Genomic DNA, 21,911 nt, shown 5'->3' with positions numbered 1-21,911 from the left:
TTTCTTTAAAATTAGACCATTTTGTTTTGTTGTTTGTTTGGGAGATTTTTTCTAAGCAGTCACACAGCTTTGGGAGACAATTCAACAATTAATTTAAAAGATGTATTGGTAGAAACCATTTTATGCGTTGTCTTGCAAGAGCGACTTCTTTCATTTTGCATTCATTATTTTTGTGATTGGAATAACTGCTTTTTATTTCTTCCCCCAAATAAAATATTTATTGGTAAACCTCACATTGCACAAATTAATGCTGTTTGATTTCTTTCTGGGCGTCCTCCTTTTTTCAGCGCGAATGCGTAGACTCCCAGCAGACCCTCTTGGAGGTTGTGTCTCATTCAGGGAAATACTTGCCTTTGGGCAAAAACACAAAAGCCCAAAAGACTGAGTTTATGGGAAGTTTTTGTTTGAAGGGAGTGCTGGAAGGGGAATGGCACTGATGGCTGCTGTCCTCCAGGCAGGACATGAAAAATCTGACCTCCGTTGGGTTCCTGAGTGCTGTGGAAAACATCCCCAGAGATTTCCCTGAGGTTACCTGTTACTGTGGCTTAGTAGCAATTTTATAATCTTGTCTTGAGTAAATAACAGCTGGTCTTGGCATGTTCCCAGGAGCAGAACAAGGAGACAGGAGCTGTTCCCTGCTTAATCGTGGGTCAGTGAAATAACCTGAGCTGCCAGTCAGAAACGTTGGGATCGAGCTGTTGTCCTCCAAGCCCAATGTCACCAATTAATCACTTGCTGCCTGTAAAGTATCAATGACGACATGCTGGGGTATTTTTTTTGTTCCTGGCTTTCTCCATCCTCCTGCTGTTTATCTCTGAGGAGCTTCTGCCAAGCTAACCCCAGTGTTTCAGGGATTAATTCCCAGAAAAAGCTCAGAGAGGAGCTCTCAGCCAGGAGCTGATTAAATGCATCTGAGCTCATCCTTGTGATACTCCTGGTTGGGTGAGGAAGACAGGATGCTTTGCTGGGGTAAGACTAAGAGAGATGAGGAGCTCTGACCAAAATATCAAGCCATGCTTGATATTTAAAGTGATGTTTTTGTTACTTCAGCCTTTGTCCAGCCACAAGCTGTGAAAGGCAACTACAGGCTGTTGTTAATAGATAACGATTTGGCTCTAACTTTAAATCCTTTTAGTGAAATCCTGCAGGAGGTCAGCGATTTTGTAATCTAATTTAAGCCTCTGGGAACTTTTGTCTGCTCTTATTCCACCTATATACAACAAATGCATCTTCATTAGTCTGTGCACATGTAGGTGCTGTATCTAACATTTGTAAGTGCTGTCAGGAATGGAAAATACTTAGCAAGAGGAATTTTACTTTTCTCCTCTCTTTGGTTATGGTTTGTTCTTAAACCATCAAACATCTCTTTCAATAAAAATAACTAATGTGTTTATTTTTACCAGAGCTGGGTAAGAAATTTGCATTAAAGAAATTACTCTATTCATCTTTTTTAGATCAGGCACAAGTTGTGATTTTCTCATTTGTACTTACTGTTCGAAAAGATTTACTGAATATTTTTTATGAATGAATATGTTGGCAATTCATCCACAAAGGGTTTGTTATGTGTATTAATTTAAACAATCGATTCTAATGGATTTCAATGTCCAAATATATTTGATGACTTTGAAAACCTGAAGCTAATTAATCAAAATCTGAGTTGTTTCTTTTCAAGAGGCAAGTTGTCATCTAGCAAGACAATAGCAGCTTCAGGGTTGTTTTTTTCTGTGTTGTCTTGCTATTATAAATAGAAGCTGTGCTCTTCTGCAGAAGTCTGTATTATTCAGTGGTGCCACTAAAGTTAGTGGGAAATATGTTAGAATTTGGAATGGGACTGGGGTTTTATCCCCTGTTTCAGCCAACACATGAGTCATCCAACTCCTTCAGTAGGGTGCAGGAGGAAGGCGAGCAATGAGGCACCAACAGAGAATTTTAGTGTTAAAATATCAACAGTAAACACTCAGGTAAAATATTTGGCAATATCACCCAGCTTTAATTTTCACATTTTAAAGGTTGATCTTTCATGTTCCCTCAAGTTCTTTGTTTGCCTGAGTCCCTGGATAAAGTGCATGGAAAGTCAGAGGATATCTTATGTCATCACTATTTGTATTAATGGCTTAGGAACCCACAATCCAATCAGTTAAAATAAACAACCCAGTGTAATAGGAGCATAAATCAATGAAGACTTCATTACTGAAACCTTAATGTGTAATCCATCCACCTACAGAGGAAAGGGATACTGAGAGGCAGCAAGACAAAACCAGAGGACAGTCTGATTTAGACAACCCTGATATTTAAAAAGGTGTTGAGAACAGTAAGTCTTTCTGGAGTCAGTAAATTTGATGGATACTCATCACTCCTGACAACCTGCCCCTCACTATTAAGTCCCTGTGCTAAAAAATGCCAAGAAACCCTTGGGAAGAGAGCTCTGAATATTCTTTGTTTAGTCTGGGAGACTGAACCAGCTCAAATGATCAAAGACATGAATTAACATAGGACTAAAGTGATATATCTCACCCAAAAGCAGTGCTGCTCAGAGCTGCTCTGACCCTGCTGCAGACTTTCCTCACTGTGTGGTGCTTGAGCCAGGGGCACAAATCTGGGCTCCTCTAAGGTGAGGGTGGCGACACTTCGTGAAACAACAGTTATTGAATTTCATTAAAGCTGAGGACAAAAAGCAGGTTGAGCCTTGAGAAAGCCACCAGTGCTCACAGACCCTCCTCCACTGAGTCCCCATTTCAGAATGATTCTCTGCCTGTTTTCTCCAATCTCACCCTCACCTGACTCTTCTTTCCTTCTTTTCCCTTCTACATCTGTTCTTTTCTCTCATTCCCCTACTGACACCTCTTGTCTCTGTGGCTCACTTGGAATATATATTGAGCAGGGAATGGTTGATAGCACTGCTAATTGACCAAAAGCAGTATGATGGTTTTTCAGAGATGTGGAGGTTTCTTTTGTTAATAATTATGAGCGGAAAAAAAGAAAAAAAAAAAAAGAAAAAAGAAATCTAAGAATACACACAAGGTTTAGTATAGAGAAGCTAGGAAACATTGCCACTAATGTAGTTATTCCATGCAGAAAATGGCATATAGTTTGCCAATACAGAAGGAGATTTGGTTGCAGGGAGCTGCCAAGCATCCTACAGGATTTCTGTCCCAGGGGTGGAAATCTGTGTCCCCAGGCTGGCAGTGACCTGCTCTGACTGCAGACTGATCCATTTCCTGCTTCATCCCCATGTCTCACCCAATGCACACCCCTCCCAGTTGTAACAAAGGAGGAGGTATGAACTGCATCTCCCTAATTAGCTACACAATCCTCAGCACCTTGTCAGCTTGTGCTGTGACTTTTTCAGGAATCCACTGGGAAAAAAGGGTCCATTTGCATTAATAGTCATTATTACAGATCTGAATTAGATTTTCCCTAATATTCTTTCTGGAGTTTCTTTTTTCTAGGTGTTGCTTCTCGACTCCTTGTCTTAAATATACAGTTGCATAATGTTAAATATGTCAGAGAATGGTTGAATCAATTTGGTTGGTAAAATGATCACTTGTATCTAGAATAGGTACCAGGTTAGTTTAAGTTACAAGGTAGGTTAAGTTTCTGAAGCAGTTCAACATTCAGAAATATAGGAGGCATATTTGTGAGGTCTTATTGTCATAATTTAATTGAAAATAAAGTGATTCCATTATAGTCTGTTTGATCCTCAGGTTCTTTGGGACCAAGGCTACTCAAATGTTTTGTATTATATTAGAAATTAGTATGGTGTTGTATCTGTTCAGAAATAAAAACATCCAGGTCTTAACCCAAATCCCTCAAATTGCAATACAGACCCGTGATTGACTCTTGAATCACAGCAGTGAAATCTGTTTGGAGGAGGATTAAAGAAGGGGTCTAGTATATCACACAGAGGAATGGCAAATATCATGTGTTTCCTTCTCCTCAAGTGCATTACATCTTGTTTCCTCTAATGCAAAATTTGAAGTGACTCTAAAGCAGAATGTGTCACGTCAAAGTGTGGTGGTAACTTGGTCTTAAAATTAAATTATATTAGTTTAAAAATAAGCCTAGGAATTTTTCTTCTCCTCAGATACAAGGCTTCCATGTGGTTGCAGCTGCAAAGACAGGAGTATTTTCTTGGGACTTAATGTGATGGGATTAATATAATTTAAATGAATTCTTCTTCAACTCCAGTAATAAGAGGTGCTGTCATGGAAAACCAACTTACCTTTAGCATTTCTTTGTGAAACAGAATTTCTTCAGCGTTGGGGTAGCCAGATCAAACCAAAAAAGAGAGCTTTAGTTTAGAATTTAGATGTAAGTTCTACAGAAATGCTGCTGTGTATTAAGTACTGTGTAGTATGATATGTTAGAGGCTTTTAAAACGTGTTATCAATATGTTTCAACATATTCACTGTCCAGATGGCACAAAGTGCTCAGTATCCAAACAAGGATCTCAGTGCCTCTGCACTGCATGATGCACAGAAGCCCTGTGCAGCACAAAGTGTCCTGTTCTGAATTGATCTGTAAATTTGGTGTGTTTCCATTCCAGAGCTCCTGTGACAAGGATGTCATCCTGAACATTCTCAGTGTCCTCACTGACTTGCTGTCTTTGGGTAAGGAGCAAAGACTTGGGGCAGTGGCTGTGGGCTAGGGCAGAAAGGGGGTCCTCAAGTAAGTCAGGGAATTCAAACTTGCACTCAAACTTGACCAAGGTGAAAAAATTATAAATTGTATCTATAGATCAGCAGTCCTTACTCCTGTGTTTGGAAATCTGAGTTTATCCAATATGTTAAAGAAAAGAAAAAGAGACTCAGAGAAAGTTTCCATTTTTCTTTCTAGTTTTGAAGATGCCCATGGGTTGCAAAATATATTTCATAATCCATGGCAGTCAACCACTGGAAATGTTCACCAGTGCCATTGGAGAGAGGACTGTGGGACAGGGAAAGGAACCTGACTTTTCAGAGCCCGGGGACCCTTTATTCCAGAGGGTTCAGCCTCTCTCCAAAAGGCACTTCTACCTTGGCCTGCAGGGAATGGATGTTGCTTTATGTGCTCAAAGCTGCACGAAAAAATAAGTGCATTGGCAAAAGAACTGAAAAAAATAATCAAGTTCCTTTTCCTTTGTGTTCCACCACAAAAATATCCTCTGCTAAACAATTCCCAACCCAACTAAGCTGCCACCAGGCTGTGGGGGCTGCGTTGGTGAGTCCTGGATCCTCCTGGGACCCCCACTCCTGGAAGCCCCACCAGAGACATCTCCTGTCCATGTGGGGCTGTGTTTTGGAGCCCTGCAGCCCTGTTCCTCAGCTGGGTGCAGGAATGGCCTCCGTGGGGAACAGGGGGTCCTGCTCTCCTCTGGGAACAGAACAAGCAGCATCCCCCATCCCCAGAGCCTGGATCAATGTTTGTTAACACTGGAAGGCTCCTAGGGTAAGAGTGTGGTTTCTTTGGAGACCTACATTTATTTGAAAGCTGTCCCCAAGGCTTCCCTAAGATTCCTTTTCATTTGGCAGAAGCCCAGTGCAGCTTTAGTTCTTTCCTTGTTTAATTTCCAGTATCTAAGAAAAGATCACTGAGCCTTTTGCTGCTTTGAAACCTGTCGGTCTCTCTGCTTATTCCTCTCTGCCACATTTCAATGCAAAGTGAAAAACTTCTGCAGCACGTGGGTTTGGAGAGGCAAGGACTGTGGTGGTGACAGGGAACAGAGCACACATTTCCACCATGCAGCCACCAGCTGTGTGTGTCCTGAGATCCATAGCCAGTTCTGCAAAGGTTCATGGCATTTAAATATTGCCTGAAGGCTCCGTGTGCTCCCTGTTTGTGACAGCTGTGGCTCAGGGAAGGGATGCTCTGAGCAGTCTCTCCTCTCTTCCCCAGGCACTGGACGGAGGATTCACTACGTGGTCAGCAAAGGGGGCAGCGAGGCTTTGCTGCAGGCGCTGGCCATGGCTGCTGGGACCGAGCCCGACCACGGCACCCTGCTGCCCCTGCTGAGGCTGCTGGCCAGGGTGGGCCAGCGAGGTATGCTGGGGGCTGGGGGGCTGCTGCACTCAGGGCAGTCACAAATGAGGATGGTGACCTCACTGTTGTCTAAAGGGGACTGATATTTTAGTAGGGTCTGTTGATGTGTGCGTCCAGAGGAGGCAACGAGGCTGGTGAGGGGCTTGGAACACAAACCCTGTGAGGAAGGGCTGAGGGAGCTGGGGTTGTTCAGCCTGGAGAAAAGGAGACTCAGGGATGACCTTATCACTCTCTACAGCTGCCTGAAAGATGGTTTTAGTCAGGTAGGGTCAGTCTCTCTTTCCAGCAGCACTGACAGAACCAGAGGACACAGCCTCAAGCTGCACCTGGGGAGATAGAGGTTGGATATTACGAAAAAGTTTTTTACAGAAAGAATAATAAAGTATTGGAATTCTTTGCCTGGGGAGGTGGTGGACTCACCATCCCTGGTTGTATTACAAAAAAAGACTGGATGTGGCACTTAGTGCCTTGGTTTAGTTGAGGTGTTAGGGTGTGGGTTGGACTTGATCTTGGAGGTCTCTTCCAGCCCAGTTATACTGTCATAATGTGATACAGGACAAGGAATAATGGTTTTAAACTGAAAGAGGATAGGTTTAGATGAGATGTAAGGAAGAAATATTTCATGATAAGGAGGTGAGGCATTGGCTTGGGCTGCCCAGAGAGGTGGTGGATGCCCCATCCCTGGAAACATTCAGCATCAGACTGGACAGGGCTCTGAGCAACCTTGTCTGGTGCTACTCACTGTGAAGGGTTTGGACTAGGTGACCTTTAAAGGTCTTTCTCAGTCCAGACTATTCTATGTTTCATGTATGGTGACTCAAAGTAAACCCCCTCTTTTTCTGTTTTCAGTGAGATTAATATTGCCTTAACTCTTTGATACATTTGAATGCCTTTCTTAAAAGATTTTGAGTTACAAGGCTTAATAAACGTGTGTTTAGCAGCACAGCTGCAATGACCTGGCCTTTGCAATAGTTTTGAATAGTTAATTCTCATTTGCTTTTCACAGATAGGAAGTTTGGGCTTAAAGTGCAGAAGGCAGAAGCCACTGATCTAATACTGAGCTTGGCAAGAAGACACCTGGGCCACCCCCTGCACCTCACCCACTGCCTCTGGGTCCTGAGGGTTTGTGCTTCTAATGGTGAGTGCCAGGATTTTCCTCTTTTCTTCTGTGTGACAACCACCAGCGCTCTTTTTTAGTCATTTCAATGCAAAGAAACATTATTCCTGGTAGGGTTAGTGCCTGCATGCACCATTAATATACAGAAATGCACAAAAGCCAGAACAACCTTAGAAAAAGGTGCTCCTCAAGGGGCCTATGCAGCCTTTAAAGTACATTTCATCTGCAAGCTATGGAAATAAAAATGTTGTAGTGAAATATATTCATGGCAAAGATCTCCTATTCTGGAATATAGATAGTCAATTCTTTTTCTCTGAGACTTGGGTACCTTAAGTCTCTACACAGTTCCCATTACCATAACAGCCAAATGTCTCACTGTTGTTGATTGTATTGATCCTCAGAGCAGCTCCATGAGGGTGGAGAAGCAGAGGGAGAGAGAAATCTGTTATATATTCAAAGTCTCCCAGGAAGCAGGTGCTAGATCCTGGTCTTTTGACTAGTATCCCCTCAGATGTGCACTCTCACAGCTTTTCTTGCTTGGCAATGCCCTCATGTTAAATGATTCAAGCAATGGGATTTCCAGTATTCTCTCTCGGGATCATTACAGATTCATACAGACTTTCTGTGCTATGAAGCACTGAGCTCATCAGCACAAATTTCCCTTTGCTCACTCTAACCCTTTCCTCTCCTTCCCAACATCCCTCACCCAGCAGATAATTCTTGATGGCCATCCTGTCTGCAGTCTGCTATGTGCATCCTGAGATTTAGCTCTCCTGCAGGTTCCTTCTGCCTGGACAGGAGCTGGCTTCATGCTTTGGGCTTCCTCAGGCAAGCAGCCAAGCCTCAACACTCAGCCCCTCTCCCTGTGATAAGCAGTATTTGAAAGTCTGAGTGTGGCTGAGAATGCAGCCAAAGCCAGAAGATGAAATGTGCCTTTATTTGGGTTTCCCAGCTGTGCAGTGACCCTGGGCTGCCCCTCACCCAAAATGATGATCTGCCCACTTCCCTGCTCACTGCTTCAGTGCACCTGCACTCAGTTCAGCTGCTGTTTCTGCAGAGGTTTCAGGATGAACATGACAGCCTGGCCCCTTTTCTGTTCATGTCAGACCCCAGAACCCCAGCTCTGCACCTTTACTGGAGCATCTTTGTTACTCTCCATGTACCTCCAGCACTCTCCATTAATAACTTTGACTTTGTGGGTTCTGTGCCCAGCTGGGAAGCTGCAGGGGAGGTTAGGTGAAAATCTGTATGGGTGTGATATCAAACCAAGGGATTACACGTTCCCAACCTTAAAAATTATGGAATGTAACTTAAGGGAAGCCAGAACCATACAAAACTCTCGAGAGTGCTCAGGTATGAGAACAGTAAAGGTGTCCTTGTCTCACCTCATGGCCCACTCTGGGTCACTCCCTTCACTGTCACCAGATGTTGGTGGCTGCTCCCATCTTGCTCTGGAGCAGGATGAGTTTCAGCAGCCTTGTCCACCACCCTAATGTCTCTAATGAATTGCCAGGCAGTGTGAATGTAGCTGGCAGGCCTTGCAAGGCTTTCCATCACAGGACAGCTTGGCAGGGACACAGTAGGACAGCAGGAGATGATGGGCCCTCTGGCAGCTCTCTGATGACCACTGGGAGATATCTACAAAACAGCCAAAACCCAGCAGTGGGCAGGCAGCCAGGGCTCCTTCTGGCTGCTGTTGATTACTGATCCTTTCACCTTGGTTGCTTCCTTTTAATATTTCAGGGCTGTATTTCTTCCTTCATTACAGAGATATCCTGTCTCAAACTGGGGAGGTCTGGCTAAACACCTAGGCTATGCATTAGGTATTGAAACTGATTGCAAAATCTATCTATAAAAGTTCCTAGTGTGTTAAAAAGTGAATGATTAAAGGGAAAATTGGCCTGGATGAAATTAAACTGCATTCAGAAGCCCCCCAAATCCACTTCCACTCTGCTGAATAATAGCACAGAAAGAAAACTCTGCCCTTTAAGCTGCTATGAAATGAACTGTCCTCACTGAGTTGCCTGTAGGAAATGTGGGATGAATTTGTGCTCTGTCATTTTTTTTCTGGGAGAAGACCCTGTTTAATTAGGCTTTGTTCTCTGGAGAGTACAATGTCTACAGATAAGGGGGTTTGAGGGAAATTGAGAAAGAGCTGCAGGACTGGTTTTGCACCTGATTTTGGCTCAGGTGGTGTCCACAGACAGCTTTGTGCTTCACTTTCTGTGTTTGTAAGGGGACCTCTGGAGTCCAGATGGGATCCCAGAGAGTTCATGGCCCCAGGGGCAGCTACTCTTCCCCACATCTCTTCTAAGCAATGTTTGCCAGCTGCCTGCTTCAGAGCTGACTGCTTTTCCCTTTTATTGCCATAGTTACCACGGGAACTATGCTTGGCATCAATGGAGCCATGGAGCTGCTTTTCAAAGTCATCACTCCCTACAGCAAGAGACACGTCAGGACGGTCAGGTAGGCAGTAGCCCCAAGGGAACTCATCTTTCCAGGACAGCAAGAAATAAAATTTTGGTTCCACTCGAAGAGGCAAAGAAATCAGAAATGTATGCAGTTTCCACTCACTTTAAATCTGCAGGGCTTTTTAAGAGGCAGAAATAGTTCCCTGAAGGACACGTTAATGCTGTGATTCATCATATGATTCATGCTGGTGGCCCTTTATTTGTAGTGTGCCCTAGACAGCGATGGCAGTTTGATTGCAAGGTACCCTCCTTCATTTCCCAGCCACAACTGGGTTTTGAGAAGCTTGTGCTGCCAGCAGACAAGCCACTCCTGCCTCCCACTCAGCAAGAGCCTCCTGCCACCACCAGCCTGGGGGGAGGTAGAGTGGAATTGTGGCAGTGCTGCCCCATCCTCCATTTGCAGAGTCATGACCTGGTCATCATGATATTTTTAAAGTATGACAGTTCTTACTAGTATTAATCTGTGTCTGCTTTTAAGCCCAACCCACATATTTCAAATAGTTCTTTTCTGAAGACATCAAGTCCATTTTATGTCTTCATCTTAATGCTGAATGTTAGTCCCCAAGCTGTCTGTCCTGACCACTTCCTCAGGTGCCTTTCAAGGCACACTTCATAAGAGCAAAACATCTGTATCAATAGAGCAAAACAAGCCAGTATCTCTGGCTTGCTCTTTAAAAGCAGGAGGAAGAATTTGCTGCTGTGATCTATGCCCACACAATCCCGTTTGCTTGAGCCACACAGAACCTTCCAGTTCTGCTGGGATATGCAGTGGCTTGTGGGGCACAGTCCCTGCTTGCCCAGGCACGTGTCAGCAAGGCCATGGCAGCATTCAGCCAGCTGTGGCTTCTGCATGGACCTGCCATGGGTGAGGTCCATGGCTGGTGGTCACTGAGGAAGCAGCTTCAGGTAGAACATGAGGTGGGAAGGATGCACAGCCACAGTTTGGCCACTGTTTGCTTAGCTGTGGTTGGAGTGCAGTCACCCTGGATGCATTGCATAATGTCCATCCTGCTGTTACCATCAAAGACTGACACCAGTTCTCTCAATATCACAAATTACACAATAACTGGGAAGGAATCTGGATTAATTTCCACCAGCCAGCAGTGCTGAAGCTGCATATCAACACACAGTGCTGGTGTTAGCTAAGTGCAGCTTTCTTCCAGCTCCTCTGCTACATCTCTGGAGAGACACAATTTTTTTGACAGTTTGCTTTTCTAAATAAGATAGTTAGGGGGCCCAGCAGATGCACAACTTCGTGCAGCTGCCTTGTTGATAGGAGCCAACTCACTTTTGCCTGTGTTTTTGGCTTTCTAGCACAGTGCCAAGGACCTGCAACTGCTTCACAGCTTCAGTTCTCTCTTTGACAAAGTACCTGAGATTCCTCTATGTGGGGATACCAGGATGTTTCCTACACAGAGGTTTGGAAATTACCCAGCTCAAAGAATATTACCTCTAAGATATTATTCCTAGGATATCTGAACATCCTTCAACATTCCCCTCAGCCCTCATGTAATAACTTCAAGATTTAGGCAGTCAGGAAAACTGCTTTATGTAGGACAGGGGTGCCCAGGATGAGTTAGACCCAGAGCTGGGCTTGGCTTCTGAGGCAACCAAAAGTGATTGATGTGTCCAAAACTATGCTTAACTAAGCAAATTCCACTGAATTCCCTGTTTTCCTTCCTGTGGAAGTGTTGGCTGTGGTTAGACCAGTGTTAGTTCTGCTTCAGTGGTAGGCCAGCATCTGTGTGTGATGGGACTTGGGCCTGTAGCAGTTTTCTGTTAAGCAATGGGACTGGCTGCCTAAAGGCTTTTAAAATGAATTTTGTGTAAAAGTGCTTTATTTTCCATTGACTGTTTTGCATAGGGGAAACCTTGGTATCTCTCACACCTTTCTAGCCTGGCTTCTTGCTGAGATACATTTGGAGATGCAGGGAGTGTTGCTGGGGGCTGCTGTTAATGTAGTTTGTAAAGTGCTCTAAAATACTTCTAAGGGAAACAGGATTCCACATTGTCAATATGCAATATTCAACTCTTACTTTCTTCTATCTGGTGCACAAGAATTGTTTTGAATGCTTCTGTTGGACATTTTTTTCCATTTGGAATACAGACCCAAACACCAGAAAAGCAAAGTGAAAATTTCCCTCTGTAAATTCCATTTTATAGCTAATAAGACTTTTTATTAGTGAAAAGCTTGAATTTGTTTTTCATTTGAAAAAAAGGTGTCTTGAACATTAATTTTTGTCTACCTGACCTTTCTCACTGCTAGTTCAACTTACTAATTTTCTTATTCTTTCCTAAAATATTTGTGCTCTTCTTAAAACATATATTTCATGAGTGTGCAAACGGCACATACAATCTTTGCTGGGACTCAGCACACTGGAAAAGGTGATGTGACTCCCACCTACTCTTGGTCTGATGAACAAGAACCATAAATCAGCTCAAGCCTGGTGGCCACTCATCTGGCCTGCCCAGGACTCAGAGCTGTGCCTTTTGTTTCATAACTGGGGCAGCTGAGAAGCTCAGTGGCACAGTGCAGACAGCCTGTTTACATCAGAACAGCCACACAAACCTGTTTTGTTTTCAAACACAATTGCAATCCATTAAAAGGCACTAGTTTCTTGGTAGCCAGTGGAGATTCTGTTTGTTTGCAGCTCACTTGGAAGTGCTGCTTTCATTGTGGAAAGTGGCTTTAGGAGATATTGTTGGCAAGAATTTAGGTCTTGAGACCAGAAGAGCAGACTGTAGAGTGGTTTACAGATCTTCTCTCCCAGCATTAGCAAGTGCCTGGAAATAGCTGCAGTCTGAAAGCCCTAAGCATCTTTGCAATTCATCAGAAAATGGAGGTGGGTACATGCGGGAAAAAAGTTCTTCCATTATTTAACTTGCTCTAGCTAAATAATTGCGAGGTGACTGGGGCAGGGAGCTTGTGGATGGGTTTTCTGAGCTGGGGAGAAAGGATAGAAAAGGGTAATGTTCTTTGTCTAGCTCAGCATGTGCTCCCAGCTGTCTGGCACTGGTGCAGCTCTTCCCAAAGTGGCTGTGGCTGCGCTGAAATTGGGAGTGTGGTGTTTTGGTGTGGCTCTTGGCCACAAAAACATCTGCTTCTTTTTGGTTATCAGTATGGAAGTTGTAAAGAGCACCAGCCTCTAACTTGCCTACAGAGTAAAACTCCAATATTGTCCCAGAAATCCTTTGACCCTCCCTCTGTATTTGCTCCTGATGCCTTCTCTCCACCTCATAACTATGTGCCACCATGGTTTGCCTTTTTGCTGGGAAGGAACAGCCGGCAACTGTGGGAGCTGAGATTACCCTGGCTCTCTGATCAGCTGCCAGGAATGCAGCACTGAAAATGCACCACTTCTCTGGTGGGCACACCCCCATTCCCCTGCCCTGGGCAGCAGCAGGGCCAAGGTCACTTTAAGAATCTGCCCTGGAGAGTGCCCTGTGAGAGCTATTTATTTAGCCCGCTAAGATGTGGAAACAAGATACATAGTTCTATTTATTTTTCCCAGTGGCAAAGCTCTGGGGTATTTAGAAATAGTCTCCCCATGCTCCAATTGACCTTCTCTGGGTGTGTGCCAAGTAGCTCTGATTCCCCTGAGACTGTGACTCATGGGCTTTATTGGTTTAGTTAGGCATTTTAGGTCTTCAGCTTGCTGGTGCCATGACTGTGGATCTCTCCAGAAGTATCCATATCTGAGGTAAATGCTACATGGAAAAAAACATGGAACTCTCAGAGGTGTAGAGAACTCTTGAGTTAACCGCTGTGAAATCCAAGAGAGTCAGAGACTGAAGATTGTCTTGCCCATCTCTCAGGGTGCTGTTCTGCAGAGAAGGTTTTCTGATCCCTTTCACAGGGACAGTTTAAAATAAAGCCAGATGATGTTCTGCTTTTCTCAGTTCTGTTTATGTCAGGGCTGGGATATCTGATAGGAGTGTGTGTGGGATGCTCAAATCTTCACTCCATCAACACCTTCTCTAATGCAGCATCTCTGATGCCTCACACAGTGCAGTGATCACTGCTCTTTTCACCTTTCATCCTTATTATTATGATCCCTGTATGTTCCACAGCTTCTACTCCTCTCCTACTTTCCTGTGTCCCTTTCAACACTGTTGCTTGTTTTCCCAATTTACTTGTTCTGAGAAGTGTTAGGATGTGTTGTGGGTTGTGGAATGTGACAGTGGAAGGTGTTTGCTCTCTAGTCAGCCAGGAGCTGGTCTCTTCTGCACGACTGTCCAGGCTGTCAGGCACCAAGTATCCTCACCAGTGGCTTTGGAGGCTGTGGTTGTCTGTGGCTACATGTACAGGCTCTTCTAGGACTTCTCATGTTGAAGATCGAGTATCAGAGAGGCTGAAAACCAAACCCTCAGAATTTATTCTCTTTTCATAAGAGGAAGACCTGTGCTTTAGGAAATGGCAAATGTGGAGTGACTGGTGAATTGGTCCTTCCCTCCATTATGTTTTCCTTTTCTGCTGTTAAAAGGCTGGTGCACAGTTTTATTAAAGCAATTTGGAGAGCCTTTTAAAATGTCTTTGTTTTTCAAACCTCTATGAGTACATCTATTTATCATACTGAGCAGAGCTGGCTCATGGTAAGTGTTCGCATAAACCTCCTATGAAAGATTACAACAAGAGTGAGTATTCATCAGAAATAAAAACTCTTTCTGTGGGTATTCAGAATACTTGGCTTTCTACATTGGCCTATTCCAGTAAAGTTTGACTACTTAATTAAAAGTGGAAAGTGAATAAAAAAGGTCTGGGAATGGTGCCAAATTAATTCACTAGAAAATGTGATATGCAGAAATTATCTGCCTTTGCTCATGTCCAGCATTACCCACTTCTGACATTTGATCACAATTCTTCTTATGTTTGGTGCTTATTGGATAGTCCCAGTGCCTCAAATGCTTGCTGATAATCTCTCTTTTCATTAAAGGGAGGAAATCCTCCCATATAACTCTATTTCACCTGAGGTGGATATCTGAATTCCTCACATACTGAAGGGAAAAAGAAGCAAGTTCTCTTCACCTGTGGTAAATATTTGCCTCTGGAAACTTGGGGTCTTGAAAATGTTTATTTCTGTCTGTGCAGTGGAGGATGAGTCTGCAGTGGGCAGCCTGGAAGTGGCATAATGGGCATTTAAAGCTGGGTCAGGTAGAAGGGTGCAGAAAGATTTGCAAAGTGGAGTCAGATCCCTCTGATGTCAGGGCTGAAAAGCAGGACGAGTGAGAATATCACAGGTGTCTTGTCTTTGCTAAGTGTTCAGGCCATGAAGTGATTCCTGTATCACACACTTGTCAGAGTGGGAGCTGAGGAGATTTTTACTGACTACAGGAAGCAGAGCTCATGCAAGTGAAAAGAGAAATGCCAAGGTGATCAAAAGAGCACATCTAAAGCTAAAAGCCATATTTAATCAGATATTTCAGATTGACCAAGGAAAATAAGAAGACCTGGAAATGCTGAAGATATAAGTTGAGGCTGTACATAGCTTAAAATTAGGCTTTGAATATAGGGTTATATATATATTATTCTGCTTTTTTAATAAAATCTGATTTTTTTGCATACAGCTGAGAATCTGTTTTCTCATCTCAAAACTGGTGCTTTCAGTGCAAGGTTAGAGCGTTGAGCCCATAGTGTTAAAAAGTGACCAAGGTGCCACATCAAGAAATGCTTGTACAAGTGCTCTCCTGAGCTCAACACTGGCAGAAGAAACCAGAACAGCAGTGGGCTATGTCTGGTTTAGACAAAGAGAGAGGAGATGTGTACTGGGGATCACCTGAATACTGTATTTATCTTTTCTGCTGAGAATGATGGAGAGGCACAAGGAAGAGATCTGCAAATGTGCCCTAAACCCCAGTGCAGGCAGTCAGATTTTTGCCTGTCCTTAATCCTGGATAATGTCTTGCTGGTAGGCCACCATAAACATTTACTGCAATTCCACCTCCTGGGCTGGTCTGAACTTCCAGCTGCTCTCTTCTTGAACAGAATATCTGGCATATCTGGCCACTGCCAGACTGTATTTTGAGAAAGAGCAGAAACTCAAGGCACCAACATGGGGATTACAGTAGTTTCACGAATACAAGCCGCACGGATTATAAGCCGCACTTCCGGTGCCTCGACAATGTTGCTGTCTTTGTCAATAGATAAGCCGCACCCCGAATATTAGCCGCACTTTCGTTCGTCGCAAGAATCCGTGCGCAGCTTTCACAAATTGGCCAATTAGTAACAGGATCGCGGCATAGCGGGCTTTACTGGCTCGGGGCGGGGCCAGGAAGGCTCGGCCCGCTCATGGTTGCCGACGGGGCCGGGTAGCCCAGCTCAGCGCCACGGCTCGGCGGGGCTGGCCGGGTGGTGCTGCCGCCGCCGCCGGGCTCGCTGGCCCCCCTCTCCCGTCAGCACCGCCCCGCTGCCGCGTTCCCTAGCCCTGCCGGCGGCCTGCCGCCACCGCCGCCCGGCTCGCTGGCCGCGCCGCATTCCCTAGCCCTGCCGGCGGGCTGCCGCCGCCCGGCTCGGCGGCCGCGCCGTGTTCCCTAGCCCTGCCGGCGGGCCAGCCACTGCCGCCGCTGGCAGGCATGCTGGCCGCGTCGCCGCTGCGTTCACGTACTCGCCCTGCCGGCGGGCCAGCCACTGCCGCCGCTGCCAGGCTCGCCGGCCGCCCCCTCCCGTCTGCACCGCCGCCGCGTTTCCTCGCCCTGGCCGGCACTGCAGGCCCCCGCACCGCCGGGCTCCCCCACGCTGCTGGCCCCGATTCTGCTGGGCTTCCCCCGCTGCCAGGCAGCCCCACCCGCCGGCCTTCCTGCTTCTGCCATGCTCCCCTGCACTGCTAGCCCCAGTTCTCCCGGGCTCCCCCGCCCTGCTGGCTCAGGCTCTGCCGCCCTCCCTGCCCCGCCCTGCTGGCTCAGGCTCAGCCGCCCGCCCCCCACACTGCTGGCCCCGCCTCTGCCAGGCTTTCCCACCTCTGCCGGGGCCGGCCGGGCTCCAGCTTGGCTTGGGGCTGCCGCGGGCTCTCACTTCCGTGTTGGCAGCTTTTAGAATTTTGTTAATAGATTAGCCGCCCCGGAATATTAGCCGCACTTCCGGGTTTCCACCAAAATTTTGGTCAAATTGGTGCGGCTTGTATTCGTGAAATTACTGTAGTTCTTCTTCAACCTGATAGAGAAGCTGTTGTGATGGGTTCTTTCTGAGGAGTGCTCCATACACAGCTTTATGCCTTTGTTTATTTGGCAGTGGTTCCTGATAGAAGATCAAAAGCAAATCATTCTTAATTCCTCTTGTTAGTCTGTGTTTTGTCATTAATCATGTTGAGCAGTCTGGATATTTAATTGGAAAGTAACACATGATTCTATTGGAATGTGGTCAGAATTAATCAATGCTTAGCATTTTGAGAATAAACAGCCACTATTTGGTTCACTTGATTCATGTAGAAAATTCACAGGAAGGGAAAAAAACATTTCTGTTGAGCTGTATCACAGCTAAATGACTTGCTTCCCATCTGGCCTTGATCTACATGGGGTTTATCCTAGAAGTCCTGTTAAATAAAACTAGAAAATACCATTCTGATGAGATGGTGCCAGCAACAAAGGAAAGAGTGTTGTCTTGAAAATTTTTGTTTCTATAAAGTGTCTCTTCAAGTTGACTAAAGTCTCAGATAACATGAAGCAAGGATGGTTGCATCATTAAGATGAGTAAATAAACCCTACTGTGCAAGTTTATTGCAGTGAGCCATTGTAATAGAAGAAATGATCTTGGAGCCAGAGGTGTCCCAATTTCATGCAGTTCCTTCTCTTTCATTATTTTTACGGTCTGTGGGGTTTCTCTCAAAGAATGACCTGTTCTAATATCAATAATCAGTTACAAAATCTCATTTCAGACTGGTGGTATGTCAGTGCTGCTTTGCAGAACAAATAGAGTTGCATTTCAGAATTACAATTTACTGGCATTGCACTGTTAATAGCAGTAGATGAGAGAAATTGAAAAATTAAGAGGTAGAGACAAGAGAAAAAGAGATGTTTTCAGGCGAGATTTGAAAATAGATGAGGAATTGATGAGGCGCAGAGGAACAGCATCTCCCAAGGTTGTTCCAGAGGTGTGGATGAACACGTGGCACACAGAAATCCTGGTGCCATCTCTTGGTAGCCTTTGGAATGGCATGTTTCACCACAGATGCACCCACCTCTGAGGCGTTAAAAATTGGTGAAGGAGCAATATATGGAGAGAAATTAACTTCTGAGCTTAAGTTCATATGTCATGGGAAGGGAGGAGCTGATTTATGAACGCAGCAACTTAGTGAGACTGTTATTTTGAGAGAGATGTTTGCCTTTTTCTTTTAGATCTAGCTTATGTTTTACATCTCTTTCAGGTCAGAGTTTGAAAGAGAAACAGTGCTTCCAGCTGAAGGTCTTCTTTGCCTGCCCACTATTTCTCCCCTTTGGTATAGCTAGTGCTATATTTGGAAAGATGCTGTGAGGGCAAGTCCCTGCTGTTCTCAAGTTCTTGGCTTTTCACAGCTGGTGGCTGTGGCAGATGCAGTTCATGGCTGGCCTTGGGATGATTTTGGGTATGTCCATGCTGCAGGCAGCTCTGGGGTTGTTGGGCAGGAGATTCCTTCTGCCTGACCTTTAATCTTCCTCCTTCTCCTAACAAATGCTCAGGCTTGCAGTGTGGGCTACCCAAGCTGCTGAGGACATGTTATCCAGGCTGGGAATATTATTGCTGTATGTGTTTTGCTGTTGGTCTTTGTTCTAACTGGATTAAAACTAACACCTGGGTGCCTCACTGCAATCCCACTGCCTCCTAGGACTTCTGAGGTGCATATCCCATGTAACTATTGTCACTCCCATCCAAATAGGATGTGTGACTTCATTTTAGGCATCAGCTGCATCTTGGAGTGTTTCCCTGGGTTAGATGAATTGTGAATGTTGATGATGCTGTCTTGCAGCTGAATATGATAGTCCCCCCAGAGGAGGTTAGGTCAAGACTAGTGTGAACTGGTTATGCCAAGCCTTTTGTAAGCAGCATGTCAAAAACAGAATGGATTATTAATTTTTTTAAAAAATTAGAAGACCACTAGAAGGATTATAAAATATTTCATAATTTAGGAAGAAATGAAGGTTGGGATGATGTCTGGAAGTTGGTGGGTTGTCTGTGAGGTGTGGAGTGTTCAGTCTCCTGATCTGGAGGTGCAGGGAGATCTTTCACCTGTGGTGGTGGGGCTGTATGAGTAAAGAAGGCAGAAAAGTCTAATGTTAGGAGACAAAGGATCTCTCATGTCAGAAGTGTTAACCTGAAATGCTGTGTGCTGCTGTGGGACAGTCACCTGAGATCAGACTTTTCATACGCTCAATACACTTAAACCTTTCTCATGCCTTACTAAGGGTAGTGAGGGTACACTCAGCTCTGTCTGAGGCATTCAGTGAGAACAGAGATGGGGGAAAGGGGAGAGAAGAATTTGGATTTGTGAAAGGTTTTATGTTCAGGTGGGATGTGGTTGAAGTGGGCTGTGGGGTGAACGTGGAGCTGGTGCAGTGAGGAGAGGGTGGCTCTGTGACCTTGTAATCGTGTTTGAGGTGGCTGTGAAGTGCCAAAGCCTTCAGAAAAACCTCAGCCAGGGGAGAGAAACTGGAGGGAAGGGATTTCTAAACAAAGCCTATCTGAATGTGCATGTAGAGATGAACGGGTGCCCACCCTGCCTGTTTGCCTGCATTGGTGTTCCTGTGTCAAGGAGACAAAGAAAGAATTCCCCCTCGGGAATCACTGAGTTGAGTAATGACGTGAATCTCTGATAGAGGCCAGAGAGTGAGCAGATAAAGCTGAGGGCACTCACTTGTGTGTCAGCACATGTGAGAGCACAGGAATCTCCTCTTCTTTGCCTTTCACTTGATTTATTGCCATTTCTCCTCCCACCCAGAAGCCTCTTGCCCTTATGAAGAGAGTAGGAAGCAGCTGTGAAATCCTCCCCACCAAAGCTTTCAGCCCAAAGATAGAAAAGGGAGATTTGGAAAAAAGCACTGAAAATAAGTGTCAATGCAGAACTTCTACAGAAGCTATTTGCACAATGCTGTCCTCACAAAGAAATCAGCCCCAATAATTTTTCCTGTGGCTGCTGAGGCTTTTTCCCAGCTCCACCAGCTCTGACAATGCTGGCAGGTGGAGTGCGAGCCAGTCTCTAGAACTATCAGTGGTTTTAAAGCACAGCAGTGATTAGACCTGCCCTGAGCAGAGTTATATGAGAGTGTCAAAGCCTTAGCAACAGCCTTTCTGCTGCAGGGTTCCCTGTCCTGATAGCACTGTTGGAGCCACACCAGCTGTAGCAGCAGCAGGGTAACTGGATTTAGAGATACAGAGGCAACACAAGACACTCATTTCCAGTGGGTGAAAGAGAGCTCCAAAGTCCTCAGTCTTTCAGGCTCTCTTGAATGGCTATCAAACAGTTATTACAGAGAATGAAAGAGATAAAGTAAATACTAGAGTGTTTGCCAGTGAAGGTGAAATGAATTTTTTAGGGAGAGCAGTGGCACAGATTCAGCACAGCCCTGGCTCACTAACGCTGGCACAGCTCTTCTCCATCTCTGTATCTGCAGGGCAACACTTGGAATTGCAGCAATGCCTGTAAAATCTGTAAATAAACCCAGAGCTGAGCTGCTGTGGGAGGTGTTTGGAGGCAGGGTTGGGAATGTGGAGGGGAGAACCTGAAGACTTGAGGAAGTGCTGGTGAGGAAGAACAGGGCTGCTGATTCCCAGCATGGATGGCTGCAGCTCTGGATGGGAATGGAAACTCCCCCTGAAGTGCAAACCTTGGGAAGGTCATGGCTCTGGGACAGCAAAAGCCAGATTGTTGCAGAATTGAAAAGAGAGAATCATCCTATAACTTCAGCACACCAAGTCCATGTGTTTCTTTCCTGTGTTGAAGGGTTACAGTTCAGGCTTTGTGTGGACCATAGGGCATATGCTGCAATAGCACAACAGCTGTCACTGTCCAGACAAAAGCTTAATTTTCTCCTTGTTTGTCATTACTTAAAATTGTATTTTAACATTTTGTGGTCATTTCAGTTTTAACCACCTTCCAGATTTTACCATGTAGAAAGGCATGTGCAAGAGCCATCCCAATAATGCTCAGATTTTTTCCTATGAATTCTAATTCTTTATCCTTTTTGCTTCATTATTATATTTACACCTTAAGTTCTGCCTACCTTGGCTTTGTTATGGTCTGTTTTCAAATCCCAGAGTTTGGCTGGATTAGATCAAAAGGAAGATTTCCAATGCAAAGGAAAGAGAAAAAAAACAACCCCAACAGCTAACTTTCATTACTTAGGCTTCTACAAATTACTGCTTCAAAAAGCCCCTGCAGTTATGCCAGTGTAACATTGAGGCTTTCAAACAGAAAGCAGTCAGAGAATTTGACCCAGTACGTGCTGCATTTTGACATTTACTGACTTTATCTTCCTTTTAAACATTCTAGCTAAATGTTGTGAAGAACAGGCACTGGCATTAAATGCGACCAGATTATTGCTTAATAAGGAGTTAGACATGTACAACTGCACAAATTGATGAGGGTGTGGGTGGCTGGGCCAGGGTTAGGGTTGGGCTGGATCAGCCACAGCAGCCTCAGGTGCTCCATGGTGCTGTAGTGAGTGTGATGTGATTGAGGCTGGTGTGAGCTGCCTGCTCTCAAATCCCCCTGATTGTAGATGTGGGGGGAAAAGCTGAGGCTGTGCTCTTGCTGCCCCTGGCAGTCTTCCTGCCCATCCTCTCAAAGTCTGGGTCAGTCTTTTCCTGCGTGTTGAACCTCAGGCAGTGCTGTGTGGAAGCACCATGGGTGATCCAGCAGTTCAGCCTATTTCTGACTCTTGTGCATTCTAGTGAAATGAATTAACAAACACCTCATTCTTTCTCAGGACCCCACCTATGCCATTCCCACTGCTGTCTAATGCAGGCTGCTCTTTGAATGCTGCAGATCTGGAGGTGCTGTGGCTGCAGAGAGCCTCTCTGAGCTGCAGCCTGCAGGTTACCCTTCCTGCAGTCACAAGTCCTGGTGCTGCCTGCAGAGCTGTGGAGATGGGGACAGGACAAGGACAGGGTCACAGCAGGCACTGGGGTGTGCTGTTGGGGTGGTGGCTCAGCCTGCTGAGGGACAGCTCCTGCAGAAGATCCATCCTCGTTTTCAGCATCTGTCCTGTTGTGTGTGAGCCTGATCAGTCCTCAGGTGACTCTGCTGCCTCCCCTGCTGCAGCCTGGCAGTCTGATCTCCAAAAAGCTGCTGCAGGGCAGTGGGAAAGCCCTCTGCTTCCCACACCTTCCTTTTCCTGCA

General features: G+C 45.3%; 1 protein-coding gene across 4 annotated transcripts in view; it reads left to right on the top strand.

Moving 5' to 3' along the window:
- AGBL1 (AGBL carboxypeptidase 1) overlaps positions 1 to 21,911 on the top strand; it is a 367,447-nt gene that overhangs the window by 14,339 nt on the left and 331,197 nt on the right. For all 4 annotated transcript variants that reach the window (XM_033070851.1, XM_033070848.2, XM_033070847.2 and 1 more), the window contains 4 exons: positions 4,547 to 4,610; positions 5,875 to 6,018; positions 7,025 to 7,156; positions 9,508 to 9,601. In XM_033070851.1, coding sequence (XP_032926742.1) covers positions 4,547 to 4,610; positions 5,875 to 6,018; positions 7,025 to 7,156; positions 9,508 to 9,601 — 434 coding nt within the window. The remainder of the gene's footprint in view (positions 1 to 4,546; positions 4,611 to 5,874; positions 6,019 to 7,024; positions 7,157 to 9,507; positions 9,602 to 21,911) is intronic.

This window comes from Catharus ustulatus, chromosome 12 (assembly GCF_009819885.2).
Source record: "Catharus ustulatus isolate bCatUst1 chromosome 12, bCatUst1.pri.v2, whole genome shotgun sequence".
Taxonomy (NCBI): domain Eukaryota; kingdom Metazoa; phylum Chordata; class Aves; order Passeriformes; family Turdidae; genus Catharus; species Catharus ustulatus.
The sequence above is the reverse complement of the archived record's forward strand: the minus strand, read 5'-3'. Positions and strand labels throughout refer to the sequence as shown.